At 37.1% G+C, this 23,300-nt stretch overlaps 2 protein-coding genes and 1 pseudogene across 2 annotated transcripts; all 3 read right to left on the minus strand.

Annotated features, from left to right (window-relative positions):
• Positions 1 to 5,646: 5,646 nt before the first annotated feature.
• On the minus strand, positions 5,647 to 6,612 carry LOC148121547 (olfactory receptor 56B2-like). Its single transcript, XM_087908712.1, has one exon. The coding sequence runs from the start codon at positions 6,610 to 6,612 to the stop codon at positions 5,647 to 5,649; it is 966 nt and encodes a 321-aa protein (XP_087764838.1).
• Positions 6,613 to 12,757: 6,145 nt separating this feature from the next.
• Positions 12,758 to 13,848, minus strand: LOC148121548 (olfactory receptor 56B2-like; annotated as a pseudogene).
• Positions 13,849 to 19,700: 5,852 nt separating this feature from the next.
• LOC125395947 (olfactory receptor 52N4-like) lies at positions 19,701 to 20,660 on the minus strand. Its single transcript, XM_087907694.1, has one exon. It carries the CDS (start codon positions 20,658 to 20,660, stop codon positions 19,701 to 19,703), a length of 960 nt encoding a protein of 319 aa, XP_087763820.1.
• Between the last annotated feature and the right edge of the window lie 2,640 nt (positions 20,661 to 23,300).

The following is a 23,300-nucleotide window of genomic DNA, read 5'->3' on the forward strand; positions in this document are numbered from 1 at the left end:
TGTAATTCACATACTTACATGCATACAAAATACCCATACACAGAAAATAAAATAGTAAGTCAAACAATTAAAAACAAATTGGGCTATAAATGTGAGGATTTATATGTGACTTTCTATTCTGTTCGATTGTTCCACATGTCTGTTTTTACAATATCATCATGCTGTTTGGGTAGCTCTAGCATGGATTTTGTTTGAAGTCAGGCAGCAACTTCCCTGCTTTGCTCCTTTTACCCTTAGTTGTTTTGGCTAATTGAAACATTTTGTGGCTATTTTTAGTCTGTTCCTCACGAGTTTTTGGTAGGGACTGTGCTGGGTCTGTAGGCCATTTTGTGTAGCACATAAATTTTAATAACATTAACTCTAGTAAATAACTAACATTTTTTATTTCTTTATGTCTTTTTCAATTTATTTCTTCAATAATTGTTAGCTTCCACTATGTAGCGTTAAAAAAAGAACACTGACTAAATGTCTACAACTTATTTGGAATGCAGCGCACATGATGTTTTGTTAATTTCACTAAAATGGTTGACTGGCAGTATTCAATTTGTTAATTTTGTGTCCTACAACTTTACTGAATTCATGACCAGGTTTGATTGTCCTGTTAGTGTTAGATGGTCTATAAATGACTATGCCACCAAACAAAAGAAATTACTTCTTTTCTTGTCCAATTTGGGTGACTTTTATTTTAGTCTCTTATGCAATTGCTCAAAGATCAACCTTGTGTTGCATAGAAATGGGTGAGAGTCCTTTTTCCACATGTTAATGGTAAACTTTCAAAGTCTCCCCATGTAGTACAAGATAAAGCATAGGTATGCCAAAGTTTATTATATTGAAATACGTTCTTTTTAATAACAAATTTGGTCTTAGATTTCTATCCTGAATGATATTTAGTTTAACGGTCGTGTGTATAGCATAGACATTTATTGTATTTTATGAAATGAATTTCATGAATATTTTCTGAGAATCTTTTGGGTGTATACCCTTAAATACTTCTCAGACAAAAGTGCTAAGTTCTTTCTATCTAGGTTAAAAAAATAGACATGGTGACCTGGGCAGAATGAGAACAAGGACACTGGCTATGATAAGGTCATCACCACCATAAGGCTGGCCAATATAAGAAAGGATCGTTAAGGTACTGATTTAGGTAGTGTATCAAAGGATAGGTCCCACTATGCAAAAGGCTGGCCTCAAAAATCAAGGCCAGTTTAGGCAGGTTGAAGGAATGAGTTTGGTCCAGAACACGCTAAATATAAGCATTCATGGAAATCTTAGATAAGAATAGCCAGCCTATTTTAAGAAGAACTCAATGATTTTGACATAGATGACAGTAGTTTACAAGAAATTTATTTCAATAAATGTGGATGGACAGTATTACGACATCACATAACTTCATGGAAGTTTAGAATATTACACTAAAAATGTAAATTAGGGATAAGCAAATACCCTAATTATTTTTAAAGACAGAGTTTATATAGCCCTGGCTGTCATGGAACTCACCATGTAGAACAGGTTGGACTTGAACTCACAGAGATCTACTTGCCTCTACCTCCCCAGTGCTGGGATTAGAATCATGCATCACCTCACCAAGAAAATGACCTAATTTTTAATGGTAAATATATTGATCAATGCAATGATAAAATATAATATTTATATATCTTTAATTAGAGAATTGTTGTCTGTATGTCATTTATTGTAAAATAAAAATGGGATTGAGAAAGAGAATAAGAAAGGCAGAATAAACTTTATGTCTAAGTATTTGTTAAATTTTGGGGAAAATTCTATAAGGTGCTGAAGAAGGTATGCTCTTTTATGTTTGGGTAAAATCTTCTCTAAACATCTGTTAGGTCCATTTATCATATCACTTAGCTCCAGCATTTCTTTATTTAGTTTTTGTCTGGATAGTCAGTGTTGAAGAGAGTGGGGTACTGAAGCCTCCTACTGTCTTTGTGGGAGTCCAATATGTGATGATCTGTAATAGCATTCCTCTTATGAACTTGGATGTCCCTGTGTTTGGTGCATATAGATGTTAAGAATTGCAATATCCTCTTTGTAGATTTCTTCCTTGATAAGTATGCAGTGTCCTTTCTTATCTTAATAAGTTTTGGTTTGAGATCTATTTGTGAGATATTAAAATGGCTCTACCAGACCATTGATACTGAGAGATATCAATGCTCAGTGTCTATTGATTCCTTTTATTTTCTTGTTGTGGTGTGTGTGTGTGTGTGTGTGTGTGTGTTGTGTTTGATTTGCTGGCCTGGGATTATTTATCCCTTGTGTTTTCTTGGCTGTAGTTAACCTCTTTATGTAGGAGTTTTCCTTTTAGCACTTTCTGAAGAGCTTGACTAGTGGATAGGTATTGCTTAAATTTGGTTTTATCGTGGAATGTCTTTTATCTTTTTCCCTTTGGCTTTTAATGTTTTTCTTTGTTCTGTACTTAGGCTAAGGGGACTTTCTTTTCTGGTTCAGTCTATTTGGTGTTCTATATGTTTCTTTTACCTTGTTAGGCATCTCCTTTAGGTTAGGGCAATTTTCTTCTATAAACTTGGTTATAAAAGTTATGCACCATCCTTTATTACTATTATTCTTAAATGTGGTCTTTTCATAGTGTTCCACATTTTCTGGATGTTTTGTTCCAGGAAGTTTTTAGTTTTAACTTTTTCTTTGATGGAGTTATTCATTTCTTCTATTATGTCTTCAATGTCTGAAATTCTCTCTTTTGTCTCTTGTATTCTCTTGGTGAGACTTGTCTCTGAGGTTCCTATTTTACTTCCTAAAGTTTTCATTTCCAAATTTCTCTTAGTTTAGGGATTATTATAATTATATTTTCATTTTCAGATCTTGAACTGTTTTATTTGTTTCCTTTCACTGTTTATGTTTTCATATATTTCTTTAAGTGATTAATTCATTTCCCCTTTAGGGTCCTCTATCATATTTATAATAGCTGTGTTAAGGTCTGTGCCTTGTGCTGTAGCTATATTGCAATACTTAGAACCGACTGTGGTAGAGCTGCTGTGCTCTAGTGAAGACATTTTGTCCTGGTTCTTGATTGTGTTTTTACACTGGTGTCTAGGAATTTGGGTTTGGGAAGATTGTAATTCTAGGTGCTGATATCTGGTCTTGGCTTTGTTGGGCAGGTGTTTTATTTCTTGGTTTCTGTTGTCCTCTCTGGTACTTAGGTGGTTGTGTTGCTTGGTTAAATTCTTCTGGAATTCTGTTAGGTGTGGCCACTTTTCCAGGTAAAATGTGTTTCTAGGTATTGGGGGTTGACACTTAGGAATGGGGATTGGCTTGAGAGAGGCTGAGGGGTTCCACAAGAGGGGAAAAACAGGGTATTCTGCCAGGGTCTGTTTAGTCCCCTAGGAAAGAAAGCAGAGAGTGGGAAAGGCCACAGGTCAGTTACAGAACTGCACATGACGCTGGAGATTTAGATACAGAAGAGCAGAGGGAGAATAAAGATCTGAGCCTGTTAAAAACAAGGAAACAAGGAAACATGAAGGCAAATGGTTAGAACTAGGGAAAAAAATCATCCTGAGTGAGGTAACCCAGACACAGAAAGACAAACATGGTATGAACTCATACATAAGTGGATATTAGCTTTAAAATTAATGATAACTATGTTACAATCCTCCAACCCAGGGAGACTACATAACAAGAGGAGTTTGTGGGAGGAACCCAGATCACCCTAGAAAGATGAAATAAAAGAGATTTCTTTGTGAGTGGGCAGGGAAGGCTGGGATGGAAATGCTAGTGATCAGGATGGGGAGCATGGAGTGCTGAGTCTGTAGGAAGCGTGGTGCGGGGGAAACTTCCAGGAGTCTGCTGTGAGGACCCTAGGTTAGAGTCCTAGAAATAGTGAATAAGCAACCTGAACTGGCCATTTCCTGTCACCTGGCTCAATTCTAATGAGAGAGGTGTCATCTAGCAACTGATGGAGGCAAGGCACATGCAGAGAATCACAGCCAAACATCAGGCGGAGTTGGGGATCGTGCAGAAGAGAAGAAAGGAACTGTAGGAGTGGGGAGGGTCAAGGACACCATGTGAAGGTTCACACAGTCAACTAACCTGGGCTCACAGGGACAGTAGAGACTCAACTGGAAACCAAGAAGCCTTCATGGGGCTGATTTAGGCAATTTGCACATATGTTGTGTAGCTTGGTCCTCTTGTGGAACTTGTCACAGTGGAAACAGGGTCTGTCTCCAACTCTTTTACTGGTTTAGGGACCCCACTCCTCATACTGGTTAGCCTTGCCCAACGTTAATACATGGGGAGGTGCTTAGTCTTACTGCAACTTGATAAGCCATGTTTTATTGACACTTATGGGGAATCTGCCCTTTCCTGGATGGAGACAGAAGGGGCGAGATTCGGGGTGGGAGAGCGGGGAGTGAGGGAAAGGGACTGGGAGGAGACTATGGCTGGGAAGTAAAAGAAATAGATGAATAAAAAGCCAAATTTTAAGAAAATCAACTTTATTCTTCATTTTGAGATTTACATCATGGATACATCATTAGATAGTAAAATGATGATGATAATGAAACCGATGCTGTTATCGTAGGACTACTCTTTCAATTTGAAAACTGTATTTACCTCTTTGTGGAAGCAGGCACAAGTGGAGGCCCTAAGACAACTTGCCTAAGTCATTTATTTTCTTCCACCATGTGAGTCCTGGTAATCAAACTCAGTTCCTCAGGCTTGGCCATGCATCGTCTTCACCCACTAAACCATCCCACTGGCCCCTTTTCCTTAGCGCCTTCTCAGAAAAAACTTTGTTCCATTTATGCACATTTATAGATCCACATCAAAACAGCATTTAAAAGATATATACATTGTTTACTTTTTAACAAGAAATGCTAAAAAATTCACACACAAGTTTTTATTCAAAGCCTTTGTTTGGGTTATGATCAAAGCATATTGACACTTAGTACTTAATTGCTGTGTCTTGTGGAAATTGTATTTGTTTAATTTCCTGGGAAAATATAAATTTTGTTCACATTTCAAGAACAGTATAGAAGGATCCTCGTGTCCATGAGATAGAAAATACGCTCTGATTTCTTGTGAACTTATGAATGTCTATCTTAGGAGCTGTGTTTAGTCAACTGTTGTGGGTCTTTGGGATTATGCCCACTATTTGGTGACAACATTTTATCAGTTGGTTTTTAGGAGGTGGCACTTATATATCGTCTTAAGAAAGCTTATATTTAAGATACTCTTTTTCAGTAAAAAAAAAAAATCACAAGCAGCAAATAGTAGAAGTAACTCATGTCTTTTCCCAAAATGAATTAAAGACATGAAATGAGATCTCCAACTTAAAAGGGTAATTTGCGAAAATCTCTGCCAATATATTGAAAATTATCTGGCTGTTCTAGCCAGGAACACAGACAAACTATTGAGATGTGTATCCTGCAAGTTCTTCCCCTGGGTTCTTGAACAAAAATAGCATTATTATGGTTCTCTCCATGCTAAAGATTTTCAACTCCTGGAGACTTGAAGTAACATTGTGATTTTTTTTGTTGTCATTCTTCTGAATTTTAGTTGATTCCTGATGCTAAATCAAACCTCTTATGTTGTCCATAGCATTCATCTTCTTCTGATTTTCTTCATGGGAGAACATGAAGGGTAATTGTGCAGAAAGTTAAAAAGGAGAATCTCTCACTTGTGGTTACCCTTCAGTTCCAGGCGAATCATTTGGTATAAGCCTTGTCTGAGGTCTTTGTTCTTGAGTGCATACACCATGGGGTTCAGAGCAGGGGGAATAACATTGTGCAGCACGTTCAGCAGAACCGGGATGAGGGGAACTTTCATCTTTGAACTGTGAGTGATAGATAGGACAACAATGACAGTGTAGAAGAAAAAGATTAGGATGAGGTGAGAGGTGCAGGTATTTAAGGCCTTAGATGCTGCTTCTGCAGAGTTCAGCTTCAGCACAGACTGAAGAATCAAAGCATATGAAATCATAATCAAACCCAGGTCACCTCCCATGATTGTCCAAGCTAGGATCAGCTCGTTGATGCTGTTGGTTTTCCTGTCATCACAGGACAGGCTAGTGACCCCCAAGTTAGAGCACAGGCAGTGCTCAATTTGATTCTTGGAACAGTAATTTCTCTGAGCAGCCAACACAGGAACTGACGTGAGAGTCCCACAGTTTCTGAGGACCATAAGCACAGTTGCTTTGACAACAAAAGATTCGGTAACTATTGAAGGATACCTCAGTGGTTTGCAAATTGCTACATACCTATCTATAGCCATGAAGACAAAAATACTTGATTCCATGGCAACAAAGCAATGGATGGCGTACATCTGAGCAAAACACTCTGGAAGGCTGATAGTCTTAGCATTGAACCATAAGATGGCTAAAATCTTAGGCATGATGGTGGTTGCCAAGCCCATGTCTACTATAGCCAGAATGCCCAGGAAATAATACATAGGCTGGTGTAGTGACACTTTCTGGTAGATTATGGTAATGATAAGTGTGTTGGCTATGAGAGCTAAGGCATAGAGCAAAGCCAGGGGCAGGGAAAGCCAGTGCTGCCAGCTGTGGATGCCTGGAAATCCCATCAGAATAAACTCAGACACTTGGATCCTAGAGCTGTTGGAATTGGTCAGATCCTGGAACATCCCTTGCTAAGAAGAAAAAAGGTTAATGTTGTTAGTTTAGATTAGCAATGGGACATCAGAAAATATTTTAACACGGATCATTATATTTAGGAGGATTTGGCGTCTTCAATATTCCCATCCTTCTGCTTTTGTTAATTAGACACCTGGTTCAGCCAGAGATGTGATGAAATAAGATCATCCTTGGTAGGTCGAACTTTCTCTATGTTAACTCAGCCATAATAAAGACTGTGTTTATGCTATTTCCATAGAGACACATGGAATATTACACACAATCAATACCTTGTTCATCACCATCCTTGTAGAGACAACCCAAGCAATAAAGATAACAGGAATGTGATATCACACCCCGACTTTTCAATCTGGTTTTGCTAATGTGATAACTGTTTCCTTAATTAATGTGTTTGGGATGAAAGTCTTTGACGCACAGAGACTTTTTGCATATAAATTTACATCATGATATATGTATGGATATTTTATTCATATAGTTAATTTTGAATGATAAGATTATGTATATTTTATATAATGAATTAAATTGTGCTGAGACAATGGATTAGGCCTATTTATACTAAAGAAACTGATTTAGAAATATGTTAATGTCTTCTCTAAACCTAGACATACACTTAGATATTAGTATAATTTAAAGGCCTGTGATGTCTAAATTCTGTTGATTATCTTTATAAATAGCTTGTTCTATCTGGGATGATTATTTTGGTTCTTGGAACAGTGCATGCAAACATACTATAATTCATTGAACACAATTGAAAAAAAATGTGTAGAAAAATTGTTTTTATCTCTGAACATTTAGATAGATAGATACAGATAGATAGATATATACACACATACATACATACATACACACACAACACACACACACACTTTAGAAATATGGGTGCTGCTGTAGCCATCCTGGTGTAACATAATCCTACTGGGAATCTCACACTGAAGTACCAATGTTAAATTCCACCCTTCAACTTCATCCTTGTCAGATCTAATGGGAATATTCCTGGAGCATTTGTTAAAAATCTTTTTGGACTAAACTTCAAGACATCACAAGAGGCTACTTAATGCTGTGTAGGGTGGTGGGAACATCTAATATATCAGATTTCTCACTGTTAACCTTTCCTACCTCTTCCCCAGTTTTTTGCTGGAGTGTCACTGGACACTGTTCAAGGTAACTTTTTGCAAGAAGGAAAGAAATACAAGACAAGCCTGTTTGTGAGGGTGGTCTCTGTGACCCCTTCCCAAGTCATCATAAATCCTTAGAACCATATAGGACTAGGTAGAAATGCTTGTGAGGCTAGTCTCCAAGACCTCTTCCCAAGTCATCATAAATTTTTAGAACCACACAGGATTAGGTAGAAATGACAAGTGCATCAAACTTTGGAGGGGATGATAATTGCTTTCACAAAGGAAAAGACAAATGCCCTTGTACCTGAGCCATGACTGGTCTTTGATAGCCCACCATTCTCTTAGGTTACTTGCTTCCTGCACCCCTGTGTTCTCTGAGTTGCTCTCACCCCTACCACTCCATCAACTCTACCTACAGCTTTACATTCCTCAACAAAACTCATCTCTTTTCTTTGAGAAGATAAATAACTACCCTTAAAGGTTGTTATAAGATGGAATTAGAAAAATGACAAACTAATGGAACTCTACCTGTTTTGTCATTTTAAAATCATGGGAGTATGAAACTCTGTTATTATACTAAGACACCCATAAAATAATACAACTTTTAATGTACATATTTGATTCATACTTATATTTTAAAAATTGAATAAGGTATGATAGTCCTACTGATGTCAAGCAATGTTTACAAATGAATAGTTAATAAACTGAGTAGTCAACAAAGGGAAGGAATATAATAAAAATTTAAAGACTATTAAATTTTTGTCTATATAGAACTTTATTCAAAACATGAAGATATCTACCAGCAAACACAAAAAAGTTAAAGTATATCTTTTAAATAAAGATAAATAATTTTTTGGGTTTTTTGTTTTGTTTTGTTTTTTCAAGATAAAGTTTCTCTGTAGCTTTAGTGCCTGTCCTGGAACTATCTCTTGTAGACCAGGCTGGCCTTGAACTCACAGAGATCCGCATGCCTCTGCCTCCGAGTGCTGGGATTAAAGACATGTGCCACCACCACCCAGCTAAATAAGGATAAGTAAAAATTTCAATAAAAGTTCTCTTATAAAATAGAAAAATTATAAAAAAAACCTCTATAGTATAAAAAGAAAACACCCAGAAAAACAATAACAAAAACAAAAACAAAACTGTTTGTTTGTACAGTTCCATCTGTTCTTTCCAGTCTAATAGAAGGGCTGCTGAGATGACTCATAAGGTAAAGGCACTTGCCCAGAAAGAAGCCAAACAACCTGAGTTTGATCCCTGGGACTCCCATGTTTGAAGGAGAGAACCAGCTCTCACAAATGGTCCCCTGAGCTGCTCTATACCATTGCCATGGCAGGTATGTGCCTATATGTATACACACACACACACACACACACACACACACACACACACACATACATACACACACAGAAGTACAGAGAAAGAGAGAGAGAGAGAGTTGAAGAGAGGAAGGGAGGGAGGGTGGGAGAGAGAGAGAGAGGAGAAAATATAAATAAATGTAATAATTGGTTTAGAGTCCTCATATATGAGCATATTTCACATTTGCAATATTTAAAATACAGAAATGTAAGAAAATACATGCAAAAAAGCCCGTGTGCACAAGATGTCTAAAACTATTTTGGAAAACACCAACCATACAAATAATTAAAATACACTGCAAACATTAAGGAGGAGATATCCGTGTCAGTCAAATGTGAGGAACCAAAGGCAAGAACAGTTGGATGATGCTCACTTTTAGGTATCATAGATCAAATACTTGATATAGAGAAACTGGGGGGGGGGGGAACAAACCAAACACAGTAGTTACATCACATTCTGTCCTGAAGCTAAGACCAAGTATGAGATAACTAGAGCTCATGCTATCAAATTGCTTTATCTCTATGTTCAAAAGTTTTCCACAAGCAAAATAACAGGGCATGCTGAATGTGCCTTTCTCAGCTTGTTAGCCCTCAGTGTAAAATAAAACAGTAGAGAACCTAATTATCACAGTCTGTGAGCTGGTTCTCAGTTGCTGCTGGAATCCACTTTGCTAATAAACCAGTCTACACAGGATTCTACAATTTTTACCATAGACAAGGAAATTAATGCTGATTTTTGATATAAAAAGTCTTTCCTTTTGGGTAAAAATCGTCACCACATTCCTTTGGTCAGACTTATAGATTTTTATTTCATGAATGTATCACGCCAGAAGCATTTTTTTCATTGGTTAGTATTCAACATTGCATTTTTTTTCAAAAAAATCATTCAGAAAACCAAGAACTCAGAGCTGGGGAGATGACTCAGTGGTTAAGAGGACCATATTGTCTTCTAGAGAACATGAGTCTGATCCCCCAGCACCTGCATGGCTCACAGTCATGTGAAACTCCAGTTCTGGGAGATTTAATGCCTTCATGTGGCCTCCACAGGCATTGTATGCACATGCTGCATAGACATATATGTAGCCATACATGTAACATACGCAAAACAAAGTAATAAAGTAAAAAGCAAAACTTATAAAACTAAATCTAAGAATAAATATTACACACAGACATATATGTATTAGAACATATGAACATTATAACTGACTGCTGTGCAATTAAGACACACTGTGAATTGAATGCTTAAAATATTTACTACAATGCAACATGCATATTAGAAAGGATACATGTTAAAATATAAGTTCATTATCAGAGTGAATATATTTTGTAGCCAAGAAATGCATTCAACTTCTGTCGTGTTACCTGGTCATCTTTTTTCCTTTCTTTTTTCCACAATGTAGCAGAGCAAGAATATTAGCAACTAAGACTGTAAATCAATCTTATCTTTTAAATATAATTTTTAGCTATATAAATTCAAAAAATCTACATAATAAAACAGTGTATTAGATAAACTTCTTGCCTATAAAATTGCCACATGATGGACTGGAGTGGGTAAGAGTGCTTGTTGCTTCTGCAGAGAACCATGGGTTGGTATCTAGCACCCACACAGTGGCATATAGCCATCCATAACTCCAGTTCCAGGGAATCTAGGCACACATATGGTATACAAACACACATGTATGAAAAATACTCATATACATAAAATAAAATAAGTCTAAAAAACCATCTCAAAGAAAGGAATCTTTACTTCTTCCTCATTCCCAAAGAATAAGCAGATAGACTTTTAGGTTTTCAAAAAACAATGGCAAGTAAGAAAATTGGGAGGAATGTGAATAGCCTTAACCTAGGAAAGGAAGTTATATACCAGAGAGGCTATATGCTCTATTCTGAAGCAGTTATTCCTCAGCATGCAAGATAAATGTCCTGATTATTTCTATTGCATTTCCCTCACAGTTATAAATGTAATAGGTAGTATGGGGCTTACTAATATACAAGTAACTTTGGTCTCTTTAATATGATTTTAAATCTCTCAAATAAAAGATGCATTATGATTGCAAATAACAGTGTTAACTATGAAAAAATTTATAAATTTTCAACACAGATGTAAAATACTTTCAGCACTAGATTATTTTCTGAAACAAAGAGTCATTACTCTATGAGTAAGAAGATCTATGGATGCAACAGGTTTAAACATAATTATCATTTGTAAAACGACAATTTTGCAAGGATCTACTATTTGTCCTTACTCCAAGCCCCACTGATGGTCAGTTTGTCTCCTTACTTGCCTACCCTGAAACTTGAAAAACATTTTCTTCTCTCATCATTGGTAGTGAGTTCATCTGGTCTACTTAGAAAACTAAAGTATTTTTTAAAACTCCCTTTGGACCTGAGGCAAGTTAGTTAGATTCTCTTTCTGAAAATCAATGAGGGCAAGTGAGAAGCAACACTACTCTGAATATATGGAGAATTCGTCACCAGAAACTTCTTTTTGTCCTGTGGTAATGTAACACAACTTGTACCATTTCCAGTGATTCCATTTGTTCAGGGAAAACATCAATATTCATATTTCCTATGAAAGACTACTGTGAATTACCATCCTAGAAATTAGTAAATATACAGTGCACAAGAAAAATAAATTAATGTCTTTTAGCTGAATGATTGGAATAAAATCTATTGTTCCGAGAATGAATGCTCTAACCAGTTAGTATATGCTCAAAGTCACTATAAACTTGAGCAAAGTCTCTCTGCTTACCCTGCGCAATGCCTACTGCCTGGATGTCAAAATGGGGAGCTGAGTGCAGTCTGGTCCAAGAAGACAGTCTTGTTCAAAAACCATCTGATGCTGTTCTATATGTGTGTGCATCCCTTAACAACTCTGTCCCTTGACAGCTGCACATTTAACTGACTTGAAGGGAAAATCTGATGTCATATTTAGAAACTTTAGAGCTAAAAATGCCTGTATAAGGATCAGTACACCCTGCATAGAAGGCCTGAGAGTGGGGCATTTCCATTATTACCACCTGTATGATTCTTTTAACAACTGGATATTTTCATATTCATTTATCCATCGGTACACATGTATGTGTGTGACTTTGTATATGCATGGGAAAGGCAAAGTATCTGAATTAAAAGCCATAATTAATATCATTTCACAGGTGTTATTTCTGCCAAGGGAACACAATTTTTTATTTTACATAAAAATGTCTCAGACTCATATTCAATTACATTTTCCTTAATTCATAGATGGTTTCACATGTCTATCTTAATGAATTATATTATTCATTGAGTGCTTAGTAATGTCTAAGCCAGACTAATGACTTTGAGGAAATGCTAGATAACATGACTTGTGGTTTTTCAAGAAATTTATTTTTGCTGTCTTTGATGGTCCATGCCTTTTATTTCAGTACTCAGAAAACAGAGGGGACTGGAGCTCTCAGAGTTTGTGGCCAGCCTGATTTATACAGCAAGTTCTCATCTAGCCAGGACCGCAAAAGTGAGATCCTGTTTCAAAAAGTAATTATTCTAAGTGGTATTGAGGATACATATTAAGACACTATACAGATTTTTCAAGAATGTTACCTATTATGCCCTGAAGATTAATAAGCACAACCAGACATCCTAATTTTGAAAAAGTAAAAGTGATATGTGTTTTATCATTTTTAGTCTCCTTTGACACTCAGCTTAAGCACCTGGTATAAGCCTTGTTTTAGCTCTTTGTTCTTGAGTGCATACACCAAGAGGTTCAGAACAGGGGGAATACATTGTGCAGCACGTTCAACAGAACCAGCACGACAGGACTGACATTTTTGCACTAGGAGTGATGGAAAGGACAGCAATGATAGTGTAGAAGAAAAGGATTAGGATGAGGTAGAGGTGCAGGTATTTAAGGCCTTAGATGCCGCTTCTGCAGAGTTCAGCTTCAGCACAGACCAAAGAATCAAAGCATATGAAATCATAATCAAACCCAGGTCACCTCCTACGATTGTCTAAGCCAGGTTGTCCAGACAAGCTGGTTAAAACTGTTGATTTTCCTGCAATCACAAGACAGGCTAGTGACCCCCAAGTTAGTACAAAAATAGTGGTTGATTTGATTCTGAGAATAGTAATTTCTCTGAGTAGCCAACACAGGTACTGACTTGGGAACTATACAATTTCTGAGGACCATAAGCAAAGCTTCTTTGACCAGAAAAGATTCAGTAACTATTGAAGTATACTTCAGTGGTCGGCAAATTGCTGCATACCTATCTATAGCCATGCAGACAAAGATACCTGACTCCATGGCAACAAAAAATGGACGGTGTACATCTGAGCAAAGCATTCGGTGAAACTGATGGTCTTAGCATTGAACCACAAGATGACTACACTCTTTGGCATGATGGTAATTACCAGGCCCATGTCCACAATAGCCAGGATGCCAAGGCAATACATAGGCTGGCACAGTGATGCCTCTTGGCAAATTACAGTCACAATAAGTGTGTTGGCAACAAGATCCAAAGCATAGAGCAGAGCCAGAAGCAGGGAGAGCCAGTGCTGCCAGCTAAGGATACCTGGAACCACTGTCAGAATGAATTCAGTTAGATAACTGGAACCTAGAGCTACTGGAATCTCTGAGGATTTGGAACTTATCTTGCTAATAAAGAAATGCCCCTATTCTATTCCTGGTTATCTGTGTGACAGGGTTGGATGCAGACATACCCAGGTTATGAAACTGGGGATAAATTGTGTCTTCATTCTTCCATTCTGCTGTCATCAACACTAATTATTCTTATGATGTAATAACTTGCCATCTAAGTTATGATGTAATAACTTGCTTAGATGTCAAGTTATTACATTTAATTTAATTTGATTTAATTCATCAAATAACCGGAAATTCTATGGACCATGCTTTCTTTCTATTTCCCAATTGAGAAATAGAAGATGGGATGAAATTATAATTTTATTTATGATCTTCTGTGAATGGTAGAAATAACTGATTATCACAGTCTGATGGCTGTATTTGAGTTGACTAATGGTTTCTCTGAAGACCTAAAATACGACCCCAAGGGAGACTTTAATATACAAATTTTTCTTTGCTACAATCTTAGATTGCAGTGTGTTTTAGAACAGAGATCTTTCTACTTTCTCTATTCATATATGACAAAATTTTTATTAACAGTATGTATATATGGACATATGATTAATCAAATACATATTTATCTCATAATGGTAAATAGGCTGGAGCCTGCAATATGAATATGATAATTAAATTTTGTTTGTTTTTATTTTAGATTTGCTGTGAGTTGAATTTAGGGCCTCCTACATGCTGGATACTCTACTACTGATTTATATCCAAATCAGTTAACCAATAAAATATTTCTTAGGTGATTCACTTTCACAAATTGACACACATCCATTTATGTGAAACTAGATGCATTATTACAAGATGAATGCAGCCGGGCACGGGTGACACACTCCTTTAATCCCAGCACTCAGGAGGCAGAGACAGGCGGATCTCTGTGAGTTTGAGGCCAGCCTGGTCTACAAGAGCTAGTTCTTGGACAGACTCCAAAGCTACAGAGAAGCCTTGTCTAAAAAATCAAAAACAAAACAACAAATGAATACACTTGTGTGAACAGCCCCCACACTCCTCCACAGCCAGTTTTCTCTTTCCTCCTTGCTAAAGGAAGCCAAGATCTTAAATGCTAATATTGCAATCAATTCTTGCCTTTTTATGCAAAGACCTTTTAAAAAATCAATGAAATAAACTAAACAGAATTTTATATTTATTTCTTAACTTGAAAACTGTCACAGATCATTATTTATTTATTTAAAAAGAAAAAACTATCTTTTTTCATTTCACATACCAATCCCAGTTCCCTCTCCCTCCCTTCCTCCCATTCCCTCTACCTATACCCCTCAACCCCCAATCCATTCCTCAGAGAGGGTAAAGCACATTGTTTTGGGGACGGTCCAAGGCATCGCTACTATGTCTAAGCTGAGCAAAACATGCATCCAAAGAGAACAGGGTTCCTAAAAGCCAATACAAGCACTAGGGATAAATCCTGGTGCCACCGCCAGTGACCCTTCAGTCTGCCCTAGCCATAAAACTGTAAACCACATTCAGAGGAACTAGTTTGGACCTATGCTGGTTCCTTCTCTGTCTGGTTGGAGTTGGTGAGCTCCCATTAGCTCAGGACAAACTGTTTCAGTGGATGACCCCTTCATTGTCTTGACCTCTTTGCTCATATTCTCACTCCTTCCATTCAAGTGGACTTTGGGAACTCAGTCTAGTGCTCCGTTGCAGGTCTCTGCCTGTTTCCATCAATTGTTGGATGAAGGTTCTATGATGACATTTAAGATATTCATCAGTCTGACTACAGGGTAAGGCCAGTTCCAGCACCCTCTCCTCTATTACTTAGGGTTTTATCTGGGGTTATTTTTGTGGATTCCTGGGAATTCCTCTAGTGCCAGGTTCTTGCTAGGCCCTCTAATGGCTCCCTCAATCAAAGTATCTCTTTCCTTTGCCTTCATTTCTGTTATTCTTCCAACTCGACCAGCACATTCCCTCAAGTTCTCACCCTTCCCCTCCGATTCCCCTTCCATTCTATATTTCTCTTAGGGTTCACCTTGTTACTTAGCTTCTCTAAAATCATGAATTATAGGCTCAATATCCTTTACTTTACAGCTAGTATCTACTTATGAGTGACTACATACCATGTTCATCTTTCTGGGTCTGAGTTACCTCACTCAGGATGGTTTTTATCTAGTTCTATCAATTTGCAGGCGAATTTCAAGATGTCATTTTTTTTTTTACAACTGAGTAGCATTCCAATATGTAAATGTACCATATTTTCTTTATCCATTCTTTGATTGAGAAGTATCTTGGTTGTTTCGAGTTTCTGGCTGTTACAAATAATGCTGCTATGAACATAGTTGTGGAGATGTCGTTGTAGTAGGATTGAGAATCTTTCGGGTATATGCCCAAGAGTAGCATTGCTGGGTACCAGTTTTCTAAGATACCACAATACTGATTTCCAGAGTGGTTGTACAGGTTTGCATCCCACCCGCAATGGATGAATGTTCCCTTTATACCACATCCTCTCCAACAAAAGCTATCATTGGTAATTTTGATCTTAACCATTCTGACAGGTGTAAGATGGTATCTCACAGTCATTTTAATTTGCATTTCCTTGATGAGTAAGAAAGTTGAACATTTCCTTAAGTGTCATTCAGCCATTTGATATTTTTCTGTTGAGGGTTCTCTGTTTAGTTCTGTACCCCACTTTTCAATTGGATTATTTGGAATTTTGATGTCTAATTTCTTGAGTTCTTTATATACTTTGGAGATCAGTCCTCTGTTTGATGTGTGGAACTGGTGAAGATCTTTTTCCATTTAGTAGCTACCTTTTTGTCTTATTGACTGTGCTTCACAGAAGCTTCTCAGTTTCAAGAGGTCTCATTTAATTATTGTTGCTCTCAGTGTCTGTGCTGCTGCTGTTATATTTAGGAAGAATTCTCCTGTGCCCATGCATTGAAGACTATTTCCCAATTTCTCTTCTATCAGGTTCAGAGCAGTCAGATTTATATTGAGGTCTTTAATCCATTTGGACTTGAGTTTTGTGCCTGAGGATAGATATGGATCTATTTTCATTTCTACATGTTGACATCCAGTTACGCCAGCACCATTTGTTGAAGGTGTTTTCTTTTTTCCATTGTATAATTTTAGCTTCTCTGTCAAAAGTCGGTTGTTCATAGGTGTGTGAATTAATGACCAGATCTTTGACTCAATTTCATAGATCAACATGTCTCTTTTAATGTTAATACTAAGTAGTTTTCATTACTATTGCTCTATAATAGAACTTGATGTCTTGTATAGTGACACCAGAAGTTCCTTTATTGTACAGGATTGTTTTGGTTATCCTGGGGTTTTTGTTTTTCCATATGAAGTTGATTATTGTTCTTTCATAGGTCTGTGAAGAATTGTGTTGGGATTTTGATGGGGATTGTATTGAATCTATAGATTGCTTTTGGTAGGATTGCCAATTTTATTATGTTGATCCTACCTATCCAAGAGTGTGGGAGATTTTTCCATATTCTGGTATCTTCAATTTCTTTCTTCAAAGAGTTAATGTCTTCCACTTGTTTGGTTACAGTTACTCCAAGATATTTTATGCTATTTGTGGCTACTGTGAAAGGTGATGTTTCTCTGATTTCTTTCTCAGCCCATTTATCATCTGTGTAAAGGATGATAAATTTTATTCGAGTTAATCTTGTATCCTGCTAGATTAGTGAAGGTGTTTATGAGTTGTAGAAGTTCCTTGGTAGACTTTTTGGGGTCACTCATGCAAACTATCATATCATCAGCAAATAGTTAAGGACACTTAAGGAAATGTTAAATATCCTTAACCATCAGATAAATGCCAATCAAAACAACTCTGAGATTCCATCTTACACATGTAAGAATAGCCAATAAAAAAAAACTCTGATGATGACTTATGCTGGAGAAGATGTAGCGAAAGGGAACACTTCTGCATTGGTGGTGGTAGTGCAAACTGGTACAGCCCCTTTGAATATCACTATGGCAATTTCTCAGAAAATTAGGAAACAACCTACCTCAAGACACAGTAATACTACTTTTGAGTATATACACAAAGGATTCTCAATCATACCACAAGGACATATGCTCAACTATGTTCATAGGAGCATTGTTTTTCGTAGCCAGAACCTGGAAACAACCTAAATGCCCTTTGACCGAAGAATGGGTAAGGAAAATGTGGTACATTTACACAATGGAGTACTACATAGCAGAAAAAAATGACATCTTGAAATTTATGGGAAACTGGATGGATCTAGAAAACATCATATTGAGTGAGGTAACCCTGACCCAGAAAGACAAATATAATATACACTCACTCATAAGTGGTTTATAGACATAAAACAAAAAAAAAACCAACCTACACTTTACAACACCAGAGAATCTAGACATCAAAGAGGACCCTAAGAAAGACATACATGGATCTAATTTATATAGGAAATAGAAGAAGACCATATCTCCTGAGTTAATTGGGAGCATAGGGACCTTGGGAGAGGGTTGAAGGGGAGGGGAGAAGAAGAGAGTGGAGCTGAGAAAAGTATATAGATTAATAAAAACAATTTAAGTTAAAAAGTACAATAAAAAGGAAACAAGGTAACACTATGGGAGGAGGATAAGTAGATAGAGATTTTCATCCTACTGTTTCTTGTAGTAGATGATTTCATTTGGATTATGCACATGTCTGTTTGTGAGTATCCTTATAGTGAAGGTAACGAGAATAATATGTTATTTTACATAACCATCATGGTATTTATGTAATTTCAGCGTTCTGTTAAAGTTCTGTGAGTTATGTATTAAAATAGTAACTATTTGAACCATTCGCATACAAAGCCTCATCTTTTAGTTCATTTTGTATAATTGTATCTATATGAAATAATATGGAGCCCTGGGAACTCTACAAATGAGACAAAAACTTGAAAAAAACATTAGATAACATTGGATCTGATTTTCATAAGCTTATTTATTTTCAAAGGTAAATTTTATCACATTTAGAAATAGAACCAAAGTTTAGTAAGTATTACTTGGATGTGCAATGTCTGAAGTAGAAATGGCAATGGTGATCACAGCAAAACTAAATCACAAATAACTCTAACTTTATATTCTTTTAAATTTTTAACAGATTAATGCATGACCTATATATGCCTACTAATTATGAAATTTAAAACAAATAAATAAAATTTGTTTGAGAAAAGATATAATTTAAAGGTACCAAATAAATATCTCTTAACCTATAATTACATATTTTGAAAAAGATTTGGTTAATAACTTCTTAAACCAAAATTTTTATCATTTTCAATTGAGTTATATATTAAGTATGTTCATAAAAGCAAGCCATTATCCACAGAAGCAGCAGCCAGGAGTGACAGCTAGAGGCTTGGCGCCACCTGTACAAGACTGCAGTCAATTGCAACCTCCAGGCTGGTCCATATCCACACTGAACATGAGAAGAGATGATCTGGAGAGAGACTGTACAGGCTGCAGAGAAGCAAACGTGAGCTTGGTACAAGCTTGGAACAGCATTGACTGTGAAGGTAGAATTCTCCATGAACCCTGCAGATGACTAGCCTAAGCAATTTACAGAAAGCAACACCCCAGTACTACTCAGCTGAACAGCAGTGTGAAAGAAAGCAAGTGTGCTAACCTGGCTCAGTCCTGCCCATATGTGCAAATGCTCTCAAGAAAGAACTGAAGGATGCTGGTCAGGTTTGGAGAAAGTTCCATGGGATTCTGGGAAGAAAGTGTGCTCTTCAGTGTTCTAGAAAAATCTGTTATACTCAAATCATATATATATATATATATATATATATATATATATATATATACATACATATATACGTATATATATAATCAAATGACAAATTATATATATTAATATATATTATATTATATATAATATAAATATATTATATATATTAATCATATATATATGATTTATGATGCTGTTTGGTTCCAGCTGGGGCCCAAGAATTCAACACGAGAACACATGTGTTTTCTTGACTTCCCTTCCCTTTTTATTCTTTTTTTTTTTGTCAACTATGCTTTTCATCCTTAGACCCCGAAAGAATCCTTACAACACACTCTCGTATCTGCTTGGTTTTCACTCCATAAACAACAGGGTTCATAGTGGGAGGCAAAAGCAGGTAAATATTAGCCACAATAATGAGGCAAGATGGATGGATGGTGTTACCCCCAAATCGGTTCAAAAAGAAACAAAAGAAGGCTGGACCGTAGGAAAAAACGATGGCACAGATGTGGGCAGTGCAGGTGCTGAAGGCCTTCTGCCGAGCGTCTGTTGAGGACAGGCTGACCACTGCCCTCAGGATCATGGTGTAGGAGACAGTGATACACAGGATGTCAAAGCCCCCAATCAAGAGGGCTATCATCAAACCATAGACAATATTGACCTTGATATTCCCACAGGAGACTTTGGCTACAGATAACTGGTCACAGTAGGTATGGTTTATTACATTGCCTCTGCAGTAGGGAAGTTGCTTTGTGATGAAAATCAAAGGAATGATGAGTACCACTGCTCTCAAGAATGTCGCAAGCCCAGCTTTTGCAATGACAGGGTTGGTGAGGATGGTAGAATAGCGGAGAGGATAGCAAATTGCTACATAGCGGTCCAGAGCCATAAGCATAAGTACCCCAGACTCCATCCCTGTAAAAGTGTGTATGAAGAACATCTGGACCAGGCAGTCAGTAAAACTGATTTCCTTAAGGTAGAACCAGAAGATGCAGAGAGTTTTGGGGATTGAAGCAGTGCACATGACAAGGTCGGTCAGGGACAACATAGCCAAGAAGTAATACATGGACCTGTGAAGGGAGCCCTCAAAGAAGATGAGGTAGAGGAGGCCACAGTTGCCCACAACAGCTACTGTATACATGGAACAGAACGGGAAGGAAATCCAGACGTGCATGTCTTCCAGGCCTGGGATCCCATTCAGAATCAATGAGGCTGGGGTCATCTCTGTTTGATTCAGCAGTAGCATGATGAGGTTGGAATCGTCTTCAAAAGACTAATGAAGCATGGATTTTTAATTGTTTGACAGTCTAACCTTCCAAGATTAGGGCAAATGAGAAAGATAAATTCTTATCTCTCTTCTTTATTTGTTAAGTAGTCATTTTAAAAGTTAAAGCCAAGAATATAGCTCATTGGTGGAGCATGCCATAGCCTTTGGATTCAATTCCCATACAAAATATATATCCTAAGCTAGTAACTTGTTGTTTGTCAACTTATTGATTTGTCCATTAATTCTGCACACGTTTTTTAACAATCACTAGGTGCCTTCTTTTATCATCATTATTTTAAAATAAGAAAAGAGAAGGATAAAAGTTTATAGTTATTCTCTTTTATGAACTTTTAATGTGTTGAGATTCTTACACATACATATAAAATGTATTTTAGTCATATCTGTGTTCTGCTCCCCTATAAGTCCTCTCAGAATCCACTTACCTACCACAGCCACTCTCAGTTTGGATACTTTTACAACCCACTAAGTGTTGTCAGGAATTCTTGTAAGTGAATGGGGTGGCATCAACCACTGGAGTATGGACAAGCAACAAGGTGCCACTTGCCTAAAGAACACTCAGTCTTCCTACTCTGGTAGTCTTTTATCTATGAAAGCTCCTCATCCAGGGATGAGACTTCATTATCTATGCTGAAATTTTGGCTTCCTTGGTCTAGTGCAAGATACTGTGAGTTCACAAAGGCCATGACCTTGTCATTTCTAGAAGACGTCGTTCACAATCCTCCCTAGTGCGGTTCATACAATGTTTCTGTCCCATATCCACAATATTCTCCAAGCCATGAGGGGAGTGAATATAATAAAATGTCCCCTTTAGGGCTGCACACACCATGTTTCTCATTGTCTGCCCTCTGACCACTTGTCTCTGTATTAATTGCTGTTTACTGCTTAAGCAAACTTTCTAAGTGAGACTTGGGAGCTGCACTGATCTATTGGTATTCAGATAAGTACTTCAAAGGCAGTTTGAGGCTATATCTGTTTCACACACTAAAAAAAAAAAGTAGTAAGAACTCCACTAATGCTATGATATACCCAGTTGTGGACTCAAGGCTAATTTTACAGTACCAAACATGAGTTCTATCCCATAGAGAGAGTCCTAAAACCAATCAGAAATCCATGGATTACCCCTGTAACATCGAAGATACCAAAATTGCCAAGTCAGTCATGACCATACTGTCAGGATTCACAGGAAAAGACTTTTGATGACTTTTCTCCTCTACCAGCCTATCTGTGTAACGCATCCTGGTAGAGGAGCAATTCCAGGTCATTACCAGGTTTATTTCTCCATGTCTGTGAGCTCCAGTTGAGGAGTTTTCAGCAATAGGGTTTGACCATCAGGTTCAGGATAACCATGAGCAAAGACAATAGACTGCTTTGTTCTTTTTCACTGTTAGTGCTATATCTTACATAAATGTTCACAACTAGAATCATTGCCGTTTCATTATTTTGTTTCCTTTTGATTTTGTGAGGGTATTTTCCTTTTCTGTTTTTTTTTCTTTTTTTTTAAGACTAGGTCTCATATATCTCAGGCTGGTTTCAAATTTACTATGAAGTTGAGAATGACCTTGAACTCCTGATCTTCCTATCTTTGGCCTCTAAATGGCTATAATTACAGATATGCTCCATCATGCCTGTCTCAATTTCATATTTTCTTAAGGAAGAGTTTGTTTGTTATCATCTCATCATGATATAATAGATACGTTTGGAATACTTTCTCTTTTTTTCTTATTTTTAAATAGTGGATCATATTTATGTTTACTATGTAGCAAGTACTGTACTGAGACCTTTATATGTGTTTACAGACTTGATCCTCACTGTCATTTCAGCAGTATTTTTTGTAGCCTGCCATTTTAACTGAGTAAATGGTAGTAATGTATAGATGAGGCTTTTTCAAGCATTAATGGCAAAACTTAACCCACCAGCTCTTGTGAATCTGGCAATAAATGTGCAAGCATATAATTTGCCTTTCTCATTTTGTGATCAAATACCCCCTCCCCCTGAAAAAGCAACTTAGGGAAGGAAGGAAGGAAGGAAGGAAGGAAGGAAGGAAGGAAGGAAGGAAGGAAGGAAGGAAGTTTATTTTGCCATACAGTTGGAGGGGATCGATTCAGTCTGTCATGGCAGGGAAGGCATGGCGGTAGGCATATGAGACAGCAAATCACACTTCTTTTCCAGTCAGAAATCACAGAAAGATGATCATGCATGCTCTGCTTGTTTTCTAGTATTTATTCTGGAGCTCCAGGACATGGAATGCTGTCACCCACATTCATGGTAGGTATTTCCTGTCTAGAAGCTCCCTCATAGGCATGCCCAAATATTTGACTGCCAAAAGATTCTGTCTTGTCACAATGACAAAGCTGGCCATCACACTGTTGTTCTACAACAGAATGTATGCGTACTTTGCAGATTTCTTATTATTCCCAAGTTGGTTTTATTTATTTTTATGACTTTTTCTTCTATATTAATTATCAAATCTTCCTAATATCAGATTATTTATTGATTGCTTTATGCCTAAGGTTATACCTTGATGATGGGTGTATGCTTAAGAGGCTGTAGAAATACAGAAACTCCCTGTAATAAAGGAATCTCATGAACATCTATTAT

Source organism: Myodes glareolus, chromosome 7 (assembly GCF_982192425.1).
Source record: "Myodes glareolus chromosome 7, mMyoGla1.1, whole genome shotgun sequence".
In the NCBI taxonomy this organism is placed as follows: Eukaryota; Metazoa; Chordata; class Mammalia; order Rodentia; family Cricetidae; genus Myodes; species Myodes glareolus.

Bases quoted from the DNA above. Each gene is read 5' to 3' on its own strand.
- LOC148121547 (XM_087908712.1), bottom strand. From the start codon at position 6,612: ATGTTCCAGGATCTGACCAATTCCAACAGCTCTAGGATCCAAGTGTCT.
- LOC125395947 (XM_087907694.1), bottom strand. From the start codon at position 20,660: ATGCTACTGCTGAATCAAACAGAGATGACCCCAGCCTCATTGATTCTG.